Here is a 14,089-nt window from a genome sequence, read left to right on the forward strand (position 1 = left end):
GGGAATGTGACCCCGAATAAACTTGCTTAATGAAATAAGAGGACAGGCCATTAGGCACCGAACAGCCGAAGCGTTTATCCCCGGAGCGATCCTTAATAAGTCATGGGAATATATTTCACTCTTCGATGGTGGCTACTCTCAACAAGGCGGGCAAATACTCCGGTGGCCGGGAAAGGAAAACATTCAACAAAGGCTCGTCAATGGAGTGAAGCTGCAGCCACATCGTATCACTGTAAGATATTACAGCAGGAGGAGCAAGAGGGGCAGGAGCAGCAGCAGGAGCAAGAGGGGCAGGAGCAGCAGCAGGAGCAAGAGGGGCAGGAGCAGCAGCAGGAGCAAGAGTGGCAGGAGCAGCAGCAGGAGGAGGAGCAAGAGGGGCAGGAGCAGCAGCAGGAGGAACGTTTATCTGTGTTCTTGTCATCCTTATACCTGGCTGTCGGATTGTGTTCAAATGCTTATCTGTACGTTGGCAATCCACACGTCGCTGAATTCCCGCTGGCACGATTTGTAAAATCTGGGTGCTGCGATGTTGTTCACGGCGAAGCCATTTTGTTTCCACCCTTTGAACTCAAAAATGCTGATAAAGGAAAAAAAAAACCAGGGAAAGGACGAACACTGAACCCCAGCAACAAGGCAGCGCGTTGCACGCAAACTCAGTGACGTCATCGGGAATTATTTTCCGACGATTGGCTTGAGAGAGGTGACGTCTTCGCGGAGCTCGCGCCGATTGGCGGGATTTTGCTCAGCTGGGAACATTCCACCCAATTTGGAGCGCCGCTCCTTTTACGGCATTTGCCGGTGACGTCCTGACGATCAGCTGTTGTCCGAATAACAACAACAGCAGGAAAAGTATCAAACCCCGAGCCGCGCGCACACAATAGGTTCAGTACACGGCTCGGTTGTTGGACTCGAAGCGGCTTTGCTCGGGACGTTTGGAGCGTTTCCACTTGTCCGCAAGGTGAGCGAAATGCACGACGTCTCGACGTCACCTTTATAAAGGGCTCTGATTTAAGGCGAGAGTGTACGACGGCTGGGAATGTGCTCGATGTCCCAGGTGTTTTGTCTGAAATCCTGGAACGGGTTTTTTTTTTGTGTGTTTTCCTCCCATTGTCTACCTGTCGAATCATGACCTAGTGTGTTCAAAAACCCAAGCTCTAAATAATTAACGTTTTTATTCAAATTAGGTCTGTTCTATAAATAAATCTATTGTTTTTCTTCTGCGTCACGGCAGAACGCTTAAGTTCGAGCCTCCTTTGGAAAGACTGAAACAAACAGAAGGCGACGCACACACACACACACACACACACACACACACACACACACACACACACACACACACACACACGCAAACTTCACCTTTTGTTCGAGGCTCGGTATGTATTCGCTGAATGATGAAATATTTCATGGGTGTGACGAAAACATCCGATGCGTTCTCAGAATCTAGTCCAGGGTGCAGACCGCAGAGTTACTTACACTCGTCGTCATCGGTTAATATTTTCCCCTTTTGCTGCTTCTTTGAAAATTTTTTGCCACGAACTTTTCGGTGCCTCGATTGCTGGACAGCGCCCAGAAACGTGCAGATGAAATTGATGATCGACCTGGGTCTTGGAAACGAGGCGATGATGCATCTGTTTGGCGTGGGAAAACGGTGAGACGTTTTGTTTTACAGGTCACAATGACACAAAGTAACTCGTTCGTGCAGTGTTACTGCAAAATACATCACAGCATGGAGCTCGATTGTTTTGATAGATTTGCAATCAATTAATTAATTGCAAGTTCAATATAGAGCTTGGCAATATGTCAACAACAACAGGACTTCGTGGTTTGGATGTGCTCGTCTTGTCTCCATTTAGCCTGTGGGCGCAACAAAAGATCCCACGATAGTCCTTGGTTAAAGAGCTGGTCAGTTTGCCAGAACAGGGTACACTCGTTTAAATTGTCAACAATAGATTTTAAAATGGGATGTTTAATATTTATGGTGCTCAGCAACGCAGTAGTGTGCCATTAGGTCCATCAAGGCTTGCACAATGGTTGCCACAACCTTTGGTTTTTTTTGTCCGTGCTCTATCCTTTTTAAAAATGCTGAGAGCCGAGCAACGAAGCAGCACGTACCATTTCTGAAATATTTGGTATGATTCGGCCAGGATTCAAACCAGCGACCTCACACACTTCAAAGCTCTGTGATGCCACCGAGTCTGGTCGACATTGATTCACTTAACGGTGTGCTTTTTAAGATTAACAAGGTGACGTTGAAATGAACGCCTTGTATGATTGAACTGAAACAGTTTCCATGCAGAGAGGAGGCTTATTAAAGACTTGTATTCAAAAGGATGGAAAATGCAATGGCTTCAGCATTTCAATAGGAGCTGTGTATGAGGGGTTTCACAAAGGAGAGGGCCCACTTCGTGAAAAAAAAGGAATAGCCCGAGTGATGTACAGCATGACACAATCGTGGCTAAGTCTGTTCAGGCACCAAACTCAAGATAATGTCGTTTACATAGTATGGTACTGTAAATATTGCTACTGCTTTCAATGACCATCACGTTTCCCGGTGTTTATGGGACAAAAAGGTCGCCACGTCCACCGGGTTAATTTAGCGTGAATTGGCATCTCCGACCGTGGCGGGACGCTGATGGGAAGAGCTTAGTGGGGCTCATGGACGTTCCACTATTGAGGCACATTAGTGCAGACCCAATCTGCCTGTCACACTTGTTAATAATCCAATTCTCAAAGCGCTATGGAGTCCGCTCCCGATGACCATGCAAGGTTTCATTAAAACAGGGGTATTTATTAACAAGGAAATGGAGATACGGGAGAAGGTATGGCCATACAACGGCCATTCACAATGAATAATAAATAACTATACGCATAAATAACCTGGAATCATGACGGGCTAACCACATATGCCAAATGCTTCCATTTGGGGAGGGGGACACAGGGCTCAGGACATTGACGAAACAAAATAAAACGTGGGCTGCATGAGTGCCACTCGCCCATATGGTCCTACTCCCCACAACCACTCTCAGCTGATGCATCAGCCCAGTCTACCTCTGAGGTCCCGTCTGTGCGGAGCTTGTGCTTGCTGCACCCTGTGTGCCTTCCATCCAGTACTCACAAGCTCTCAGCTCCAATGACACACAATAAACTGAGCAACCAACAACCAACCAATGTTCTTAAATGCACCAACACCCATGAGGAACCCTACAAACTCTGCACTGTGATGGTCCCATCACTCTTATCAAATCCACACGAAGACATATTATAAATGACAGAGACAAATCAAGAATGTAGGAAGGGCGGAGCTTAGTTTCAGACACCTGGATGGTGGGGGTGGGACGAGACCTTTGGAAACGCATACTCAATACGTTTTATCACCTGTGGGAATTACACCACACTTGTGCTAACATCTACTATGAAATAACTACTCTAATATATTCCCCATCTTACCCCATAGACCAGATCGGCAACAACACTAAAATAATGTGGCCGAATGTCAAAACACAATCAAAGAAACAGTCCATTTATAAAGAGCATACACATTGACCCTGAGATATTAAGCATCACTTTTGAAGTTTCAACTTGACCATGCCCATTATTAACAATTCCAATTTCACATACTCTCCTCTACGTCTTCCATATAGCTCCTTATTTCTTTATGTCATTTTAAATTGCAGAAGGGCAACACTTCATATAAGTCGTTGAAGATTACCTCCAAAAAAGTTTGAGAAAACTAGGCATGTGAAGGACATGTCGCAAGCCTCCTCCTGTTTCATGGGCACCTGTGTTATGTGCCCCATGTAATAAAGTTATTGCCCTGAAATGGAGGATGATGCCATGGCATGTTGATATTACTTGGTTCATTGTTCGTCATGTTGATTTTACTCCAAGCAGCATGTAACATGAGACTCTCTCTGGATTTACTTTTCCTTTACTGTTGCCTTTCCACACTTGAAATTTGGCGTTTAAAAAACAAACAAAAAAGAAACAAAAAAACAAGTGGCAGTATTACGTACTTGTACTGTTTATTACTTGGCAGAGATTTAAATTTTGCTTTGTCACTGGAAATTGCTCAGTTCATAATCCATTCACAAGCCTCTTTCTTCTCCAGGGATGTGAATTGTGATGCTTGCATGAGGGGAAACTTTTGATACCTGCCATCTGCCAGGCACGAGCTGATCCAGCTTGCACTGTCCTTGGCCAGTGAATACTACAGAGACTCAACTGAGCCATGTTTCGCCATCTTTGCAGTCTGCTGTTTGAGGAGCATGGCTCTGCTGGTCAGCTGTCTGAAATTGAGTGCACGGAAGGCTGGATCCTAGTTGATAGAAACGGTGCGTTGGATTAATGGTTTTGTTCATTTACAAATTTTATTAAACCTATTCTTGAAACTTCCTTATGTAGCTTGTTTAACTGTAAATACTCCGCTTGATAAATAGAGCCAGCAGGCTAGCATACAGTATGTACACTTCCCTTTGAGCTGTCTAGCCTGGGTTTGTATCTCAACCAAGCAATAAACTGTCACCCTGGTGTTTCTCACTCATGGTAAGGCATCAATGTGTGTATTGTCTATTTGAGAGTGTTAAGCTGGAGGACTCGGTTCCCATTGCTGGTCATTGGTGGGCACTAAATTTGTGAAGAGTAGGCGAGCCATCGTCAGCATACTGTCGAGATTCCATGTTGTGCCTTCAGTTGAAGGTCAGGCCTGGTCAACTAGTCCATGAAAGACTTTGTCCAAATATGTTCTCCAGCAGATCCCACAAGAAGGTGGGAACAATTAGAAGTGTTAAATAATTAGAAGTCGTAGTAATACACTGTGCTGCCTGATAAATATCAGATAAAGATGTAAGATATTTAAAAGTTACACTGTACTTACTATATCAGAGCTTATAACGTAAAATGGATACTATCTACCAACATCAGAAGTGATTGCAAAGCAAAGCCACAATTAGCTCTTTTCGTAATATTGACAGTACCCAACAAAAGACTTTTCAAAAGCACTTTCACTTTAAGAAATGAATTGATTAAATGCCAATAAAAATCAAAGTGTCATTTAAACCTTGTGATTTTTCATAAATATCCTGACGTGAGCCCAACAAAAGGTAGCAAAACAAACATTGATGGACTTTTATTGATTAGCAAGTAGCTTAATTTCTAAGTAATTTCAATAAACAGAAGTGTCATGTTATTGCCTTATACAAGGTTCAAATAAGTTAATGATTAACAAAGAATACTCCGTTAAATTGTTTCAAAAGGCTCAAAACAAACTAAAAGTTTCATCAGTCATCTATTGATCAATTATCATATGTCACGGTTGAGGAGTAAGGGCCGAATTTATGAAAGGTTGCTTAGCCAGCGTCTTGCAAACACACGCCTAACCCTTAAACTAATTGCACGTTTCAATAGCAATTTATGAAGGGAGATAAATAGGCGATTAGTTGTACACGTCTAAACAGCTGATTAGCCTGTGAAACACCGCACATTCCTCCAACATTGAAATTATGCACTTACATAGAACCAAAGCACCGTGGACAACTGTTGGAAGGGATTCAGTGCATTGCTTCTCATTGTAGGTTAATCCAGATCATCTTGCACTACATTCAGCAGCCAACGAAATGATTCCTTTGAGAGTCTAACTCCGGACAAATTTGATGTCAACTTCTCCAGAGGATTCCATCTATTCTCGAAGATTCTCAATATACGTCGGCAAACTACCCTATTCCTATCATCTTCTGCCTCCTCTTGAGCTAATTCTAGCAAACGTCCCATTTAAACTACCAATTATAAGCAATGAATGCATTGCTTGATTCATGGCCTGAAACACACTCTTAAACATGCCCTCACCAATGTGTAAAAGTTCCTTCATTATTTAAGTGCTTGTGATTAGGTTTTGATCCACATTAGATAATCACTCTTTAGCGATTGGCAACTAACTTTGAACGGGTGATCATTGCATGATTGAAACGCTTTTCATAAATTCGGCCCTAAATGTTGATCAAACATTTCTGCATAACGTTTTTCCAACTACTTAACACGTTTTCGTTTTAAATTTGCTGTGCTATTTTGTTAAATAATAAATGCTTGTCCTGTGTAATAAGTGCTTGTAAAGTTTTTTTAATTTCTGCAAGGAAAAATATTTTTCAAACATCATGTTTGAAAAATGTTTTTCCTTGCATAACATGAATGTTTGAAAGGATGCAAAGATTTGATGAAATTTATGGCTAATTTTAACAATGGCATCAATCGGTGAACAACGATTGGGAAGTAAAGTTCCATGGTAATTGTTTTCAGTTAAAATAGATGTAAAACTACAGTATACCTGAGGCTCTATTATTATTTAATATGCAGCCTGTGGCTGCTGTTTGCATCATTGCTGGGAGCACGGCTGTGCCACTGAGGTTGTGCCCCCCGTTTCCATTAAGATGGTACTCATTTTGCTGACCTCGGAAGGATGAGAGGCTGAATCAACCTGCCTGGTGTTATTTAACGGGTAGACAGGAGCTCAAACTCCAGACCCTGATGTCTTCAGCCAGGCACCTTAACCGTTAAGCCAACACCAGGCTTATCTGAGGCTCATAAATGTATCAAGGACCTGACAAGCCCAAATTTAGACATGTAACCAACATCTGAGTCTGTGGAAGTTGGGAATCTAGCAAGAGTACCAGCCCAAACATTCAAGCTCCATCTTGTCAGTATTTGCCTGAATTGCAGTAGTAGTGTTTTGGTGAGGGTTAGTACTTTACTGCTGTCTTTAAAGTTGTGACATAATTTATATCCTGACTATAATCCACAGACTGGTGTTTGTGTGTTTGTTATTTACACTCCTACACAGTTCTGGGCTGATAACATCCAGACTTTCTGCATAGTATCAACATAACCCCAATTAAAGTAGAGGGATGTTTTTATCTTTGCCGGTGGTCTTGGGGGGGGGGGGGAGGAGGGTAAAAATTATCCATGTAAATGTGTATCGTGTAGCGTCGCCTCCGGGTGAGGGAGGGTATCACAAGTCTCCACCATTTACAAGACAGTGTTCTTGTCCCCATTTTTTTCCAGCGCAGTGAGGTGTTTTGAATTATAAGCAGTCGGTATGTTTTTGCTTCATGCACGTAACCTGGGTTGTTATTTTTGCCTACAAAGAGCTGTCAGTTACCTATATACCGCTGAAATATAGGTATGCATCAGAAGAACGTGTTGCATGCTTGCAACAAGATCGTCCATAAGGCAGGTACTCCACTTGCATATATAAAACACAATGTGTTTTTATGTACAGTATTTGTGTATTTGTCTGTCCCCCTTCATAAGGATGTTTTGAGTAGGGGTTTGAAAGCCAATATTTTGGCCAAGCATGACCGTGTGTTCACCATGGTCTCTTTTTGAGGACAAAAAAAAAAAACTCAAAAAATGGTTTCAATTAAAAAGTAATGATGTTTCTTCTATTGGAATTGTACACAGTGACTTGTAAACCGAGCCTCAAGGGTGGTGTACAGAAATGTTTTCTAAAAAACAATAACAATACATACAAGGTACAGGGAGGTGAAATTCACTGCACGCGATGTCCGTAGGACGTCAAATAAATAAAGAAGATATAAGCACACCTGACCCTAGGGCAAGGCTTCAGAATTTGGCATGCTCACGAGGCTCTACCACTGAAAAGAAACATCCCAGAAGATAAAGGAAATAGGGCCACATTCGTAGTGTTTTAAAATTACACTTTTTGTTTTTTATACTTCCGCTAACGAAGTCGCCGAAGGCATTGTTTTCAGGTTGTCCGTCCGTACGTGCTGACGTACGTGTGTCCGTCCATGCTAATTTGCTCCGTTTTCTCTGCTTACCTTAATTGACAAAACTTTCAACAGATGTGACTACTCATGTAGAATGTTTTAATGATAATTATGATGTCATAAGTCAAGTGGTGTGGCTGCCATGTTGGAAAAAAGGGGAAAAAAAACTTTGGAACTCTATCTCTGAAACCGTTCCATGGAAAAAATTTAAACTTGGCACAAGTGATTTACTCCCAGGGGAAAGGAGCATTTTTTTTTAATGTCATAGGTGGCTTCATTATACAGCATAATTGCATACATCAAATGCTTTATCTGATCAGTATGAATTTTTTTAGGTTCATCTTGGGCTAAATTATATTGGGGGGTGGGGTTTGGGGGGAATTGATGTCATCAGTCACGTGGTTCGGCAGCCATATTGTTTTTACCTTCAAAAATCTTCTCTGAAACAACTGTACAGATCGAGGCAAAACTTTGCAGGTATGACCGCTTATCCATGAGGAACAAAACCTTCACAATATGACATCATAGGTCACGTGGTTTGGCAGCTATGATTTTTTTTTTGAAGAATAAACTCTTTAAAATCCTCTTCTCCAAAACAGCTTGGCAGATCGAGGGGATACTTCACTCATATGTTCCCCAAGCCTTGGGAATACCAGAATGTTCATGAATAATTGATCGGTCACATGGTCTGACATTCATATTGGATTGAACGTAATTCTTAAAAAAAATTATCTTGAACTGCTTCATCAATCGACGTGAAATGTCAAAATTATGATTTTGTATGCAAGGTGAATATATTTTAAATTTGAACCTCATCGGAAGCATGGTCTGGCTGATAGAATTATTTAATATTTTGAATCTGGGTTCAGGAATTTAATCAAACTTGGTACAAGTATGCATAATGATGTCATAATGTGGGTGGAGGTTTATCTGGTGACATCAAAGAGTGCCCTTCGAGTTCTTACTTCGAAACATCATATCTTCAAGTCTCCTTGAATATTTTTAATAAAATATCTCCAAACCGTCATTTTTGATGGGCTTTTATACCAGTTATTATATATGTACTACAACTTGAATGTTAACACACAGCTAATGGAATGGGGTAATAAATCATTATGCAGGTATTGGACGCAGTCCTAGCTTGTTCATTTTGCAAGACTCGTAACATAAAATACTGTGAATGTTGGCACATCTGCCATTAGTTTGAGGACTCAAATGTAAATCTTTGAATACAGTTTCAGTCACAATTTGGCTGGTAATAAACATACCACTTGAAAGTTGTTGATGTTTTCCCATACCCTCTCTTGTGTCATTGTCTACACAGATGATAGCATCTCAAAATCTTTACCTACATCTGCACATTCTTCCGCTCCAAAAGAATACTTGGATGATGCACCATCAGAGGAATTTTATATTTGTGATGACTGGCTTTTGGAGATTGATCCAGAAAAATCCTCCCTGACTTCAAGCATGAACTTCTGTGCTGCTCTCCCTGCTTGTAATAAATCATGTGATGACATAGATGGGTTTCTGTTCACTAACAGCTGTGATACCATCCAAAGAGATGACAAAAATGAGAATGACGAAGCCTCTCCAGCCCGACGTCCACCTTCAGAAACTGATGTTGATGGTTATTATGTGGAGGAAGACTGGGTATTTGCACCATCCCCTCCACAATATTGCTCTCATCCCTTATTGCCTGAGCTTCCACGATCAAATGAGGTACATACGCTTGAGGAAAGTTGGTTGCTAACACCACCACCATGCTTCGCAGCACGGCCTTCCCATGGCCTAGAACCAAGTCCTCTGGAAAACCTGCTTATTGAACATCCCAGCATGTCCGTGTATGCAGTCTATCACCATCGGCAAAAACAGGATGTGCATGATGGACACTCGATATCTAATGATTGCAAAAAAGCTGGACCCAACCCAGGTGGAAAAAGAGATCCTGCAACCAATAATTCCAATGATAAAATGAGGGGACGAGTAGTCGATGCAAGAGTGGAGAAAGCACAACGGAAAGTGAAGGCGACAGTTGACAGGTGAGAGGTGGGAGAGTGGACGAAGGGGAGGGGGATGATGGTGGGAGGAAGCGGGGAAGAGGAGTGGAGCAGAGTGGAGAGAGAGAGAGAGGGAGGAAGAAATGGATGGGGGTGGTGGGGAAGGGGGGGGAGGAATATATACATATTAGGAAGTGTAAGCGTATGTCCATTTGTGAGCAACTAGCATGTATTGAACACACCATTATCCTCCTTCAATGAAGTGAGCATCTCTAACAGTATATCTATTGTGAACAATTAGTATAGAGGGTTTTGTGAATATGATTTTAATGTGTGGATTTTGCTATCTTCAACTGCACTTAACACTGACTGGCCTCATGGTTTACATCAGCCTTCAGCAATTGTTTTGGATGTGTCATCATCAAGTCTCAAAAGAGGCCACCAGCAACCTTGTTCTTTAAAAATTTTATCAGTTGAAGCAATCGACATTTCCCCTTCATAAAAATGAGTGATAATGTGGAATGATGATAGCAACATTACAATCAGTTAACTAACAAGTATAACTACTTATATGGTACATTTGAGGGAGGATCGAGTAGGAACGTGTGTTATAAATTCCACTATATTTACATTTGTAACTACAACGGCACTCGGTAGAGTGCATACCACCGCCAGGCTGAACAGTTTACATTTTGTATCCCACTGATAAGCCGGATCTGCATCCAAACCTGCAACAAAATCTCATTGGTTTGTTCTTCTCAACTACCCAACCTGTCCACCAGGTTTCGTCCGAATCTGTTCATAACTTTTTGAGATATCATGCTATATATATATATACATATATATATATATATATATATATATATATATATATATATATATATATATTTTTTTTTTTTTTTTCTGACACTATCTCTCAATAGTGAAGAATCACTTTTTAAAACTCTAGTGTCCAGATCTTCACCAAAACTGAGTCAATTTGTCCTTGTCACACACCAAACCTGTCCACCAAATTTCGTCTGAATCCATCCGTAACTTTTTCAGATATCCTGCTCACAAACAGACAGGAGTGAAAACATAATCTCCGTCCACCTTCGGTGATGGAGGTAATTGAGAGACAGCTTATTGTAGTTCCTCTCATGACAACAGCAATAATATTAGACATGTTATGTTTTCATTATTCAGAACCAAATTTTGCAGGGTAAATTTCTCCATGCTTTGTCACTGATTTTACCTTTGCCCTGCAGCACTGATAAAAAACAAGTCAGAAACAGCAGACATCCACACCGGACTATCATCCACAGCAGATCTCCTGCAGAACAACGGCCCACCGTGAACCTAATCCGGCGTTCCGGCCATGTTCAAAGTGGCTACCACCAGCCAACCTTATCAAGACGGCAGCTGTTCAGGAATAACCAGACCAAGTTTCGATCAAAGCAAACATGGAAAGGCACTCTTTTCCTTGGAGGCCTCAAGCAACCAATTACCAGGGCCCGAGGTTATTGAAAGTGAAATTTTACAATCATTGGGTCAAGAATATTCCACTCTATCTTCAAAAAAAATTTCCTCAGAATTTGTTGATAATAGAATCTTCTCTGTCCTTTTGATGTTCTGTCTGATGTTAATAAAATGCTAAACTTTAAAGTACCTGTTTTATAATCAATGCAGATGATAAGTGCTGCTTGTTTGCCATACAATGTTCACTTTCTAGCTCATATGCTCTTGATTGTAAACATGTCTCGGATGGCAAAACAAATTCCCTGCTTTCAAATTTGGTGTCCTGCTTCTTGCCTTCCAATCCTGCGGTCCAGCAGACATCACTAGCAGTGACAAACAAGGTTTGTGGGTGAAAGCACTTTCTTTACTTTGAATTTCTGCTTTGTAAGGCCTTCATAAATGCTGTCGATTGTTATATTTGGTCCAAGTACATAATGCAGGGATAGAAAGAGCGAGTTTATGGGGATGAGATTTTGATGCGCTTGAATTGATAACCTGTGGCTTTCCCCCGACCAGTAATGTCGTACAATAATTTCCTTGCAATGGATGGATTTCCACAATTCTTGGTATCATAGAATATAAACAAAAAACTTTTATTTTTTGATAAATTAGGACTATTTTCCTGCAGTCTCTGAGCCACTGGTTTAAAACTTGATGGTCGCCTTTTACTGTTGATTAAAATACTGCATTGTGGGTTTTTGTGACTTTTAATGAAAGAGGAAAATGAATGTGCAGATATCTATGAAAGTGCATACTAATATATATATATATATATATATATATATATATATATATATATATATATATATATATATATGTGTGTGTGTGTGTGTGTGTGTATTGTGTATGTGTGTATGTATCTTTAAGCTGGAACCAAAGTACAAAAATGATGATGAAAAACTTGCAGGAGACTCAGGCAAAGATTTTAACTCATTTGTATCTTGAATTGTACTGAACAATTTCTGAATAGCTCTGTCCTCAGATACCATGGGGTTCAGCATCTGCAAAACATTTGTGCTTGCAGTTAACTGTTGGAATATATTACTTTGCCATTTTTATGTATTTTGTTGCTTTTACCAGAATTGCTTGTGTGCTGTTTGTTTATCTGAATTTTTTCTGGTGTGCATGAAGGGTGTAAAGGTTTCAACACCCTGTCAAAATTGTGCTGTCAGCTAAGAAATATAGGCATACCATGCATCATATTGCTGTTGGTACGTGGTTTGGGGCCTTAATGTATGGTATGATACATTTTTGTTTTAATATTCCATTATAACTTTCCTCGTTTTGTCAGTCTATAGTCAATACATATACTTACTGATATTTGTAAATTCCATTTAAATAGTTTGTATTGGAATGAATATACAGCATATATATATATATATATATATATATATATATATATATATATATATATATATATATATATATATATTCCTGAGGCCCAATGCCTCCCAATGAGCTTTTACATTCCCCACAGGTTACATATTTATGGTGCTATAGGTTTACACAAATATTTTTGTTTGTACACAGAGTGATATTGTTATGAATGAGTTTAAATACATTTTTCAGCACTACAGGAAAAGATAGCAGCATTTATTGCAGTATTTCTCACCAGGTTCTAAGAGCAAACTTTTCATATTTTTGTGGATCTAATCTAAATATAATCTACAATCAGTCAGCGAAGCAAGCTCAGGGTAAATAATAACATATCCCTCAAGGACATTGTGCTTATTCATGTAAGTGGGTCAGATTTTGTGTGAATAAAGTTATCGTGCTGATTTAATTTGCATATTTAGAAAGTTGTAGTCATTCAACCTCAAGCTCTATTTGTGGAAAGTTGAAATGTGGATTTAATTTATTAAAAGTTTTACACTTCCCTATACATTCCTTTGATTACTTTTTGTGTTTTCTTGAAATTTTTACATTGAAAAGGCACATTTGGCAGTGTAAAGTTATTGACTTTGACATTTCCTGTTCAATGTCATGTTTACTGGATGGTTGTAAATTTGTGTGTGTGCCTTTTATCACAGTCATGTATGCTTGGATAATGGATAATTTGATTGGAAAAAATAAAGCTATGCAAAGCAGTACTTCTCTTTGTGAAATGTTTTCCTTTGGTACACAAAATAGATTGTTTCAGAACACTAGAAACACCCATTTCCTCTGGGAGCAGCCTGGTTACGGTTGGGAGGGGAAGGTGAGCCTAATTTATTTTTTTCCCCTGGCTCGTAATACTCTCTTTCCAGAAGGGGTCAGTCAACCACATGCACAGCTGAAAGCGGTAAGTGGTCTCCACCTCCTCGCTGGGGGTCAAGGAAACCGTTTTCGATTCTACAATGTTTAGATGTACAAACTACACACCCACAGAATTACCAAACTTTTGTACGATTTTGTAAATCGCAACAAGCAATGTGTAGCAGTGATGAACTTCTTTATGGCAAAATACACTTCAAAGTGATCTTTAACTGTCAAATTTTTAATGTAATGCAAATAAGAGGAAAAAAGTACTTTCCTTGTACATTTACATGACATCGAAAATATATCTTGTACTGTATTTGATACATTTGTTATCTGTCATTGTATTTTAGGCTTTTATCTTATCTCGTAAAATTTTTGTCAAAAGCGACTTCAGATTGATAGGTACACGAGAACGGTAATAGAAAAAACAGATGCAAGATCTTTATGGAGATAAACCATCGCTTTTTGAAACACTAAGTGCTGTAAGTTTTTACCTGTGACATGTCAAAGGTCTGCAAGAGCTCCCTCCCCCGTTACTCTTGTTGTTGGGGTAAATTTTTGAAATGTGTACCCATT

The 14,089-nt window shown here is 40.1% G+C and overlaps 1 protein-coding gene across 2 annotated transcripts; it reads left to right on the forward strand.

Annotated features, from left to right (window-relative positions):
• Positions 1-803: 803 nt before the first annotated feature.
• LOC147027611 (uncharacterized) lies at positions 804-13,365 on the forward strand. Of its 2 annotated transcripts, none has more exons than XM_085877141.1 (4): positions 804-958; positions 4,109-4,331; positions 9,103-9,820; positions 11,026-13,365. In XM_085877141.1, the coding sequence occupies exons 2-4, from the start codon at positions 4,229-4,231 to the stop codon at positions 11,282-11,284; spliced, it is 1,080 nt and encodes a 359-aa protein (XP_085733267.1). In that variant the 5' UTR covers positions 804-958; positions 4,109-4,228; the 3' UTR covers positions 11,285-13,365. The 2 variants fall into 2 exon arrangements, with proteins under 2 accessions (XP_085733267.1, XP_085733268.1); XM_085877142.1 differs by lacking the exon at positions 804-958 and adding an exon at positions 1,439-1,648.
• Positions 13,366-14,089: the final 724 nt, after the last annotated feature.

Source organism: Eptatretus burgeri, chromosome 4, assembly GCF_056783735.1.
Source record: "Eptatretus burgeri isolate ZD-2024b chromosome 4, Ebu_testis_v1, whole genome shotgun sequence".
Taxonomy (NCBI): domain Eukaryota; kingdom Metazoa; phylum Chordata; class Myxini; order Myxiniformes; family Myxinidae; genus Eptatretus; species Eptatretus burgeri.

Excerpts from the sequence above, each read along its gene's own strand:
- LOC147027611 (XM_085877141.1), top strand. The coding sequence starts at position 4,229 with ATGTTTCGCCATCTTTGCAGTCTGCTGTTTGAGGAGCATGGCTCTGCT. Across the intron at positions 4,332-9,102 it reads GATCCTAGTTGATAGAAACG|ATGATAGCATCTCAAAATCT; the intron begins GTGCGTTGGATT and ends TTGTCTACACAG. Across the intron at positions 9,821-11,025 it reads GTGAAGGCGACAGTTGACAG|CACTGATAAAAAACAAGTCA; the intron begins GTGAGAGGTGGG and ends TTTGCCCTGCAG.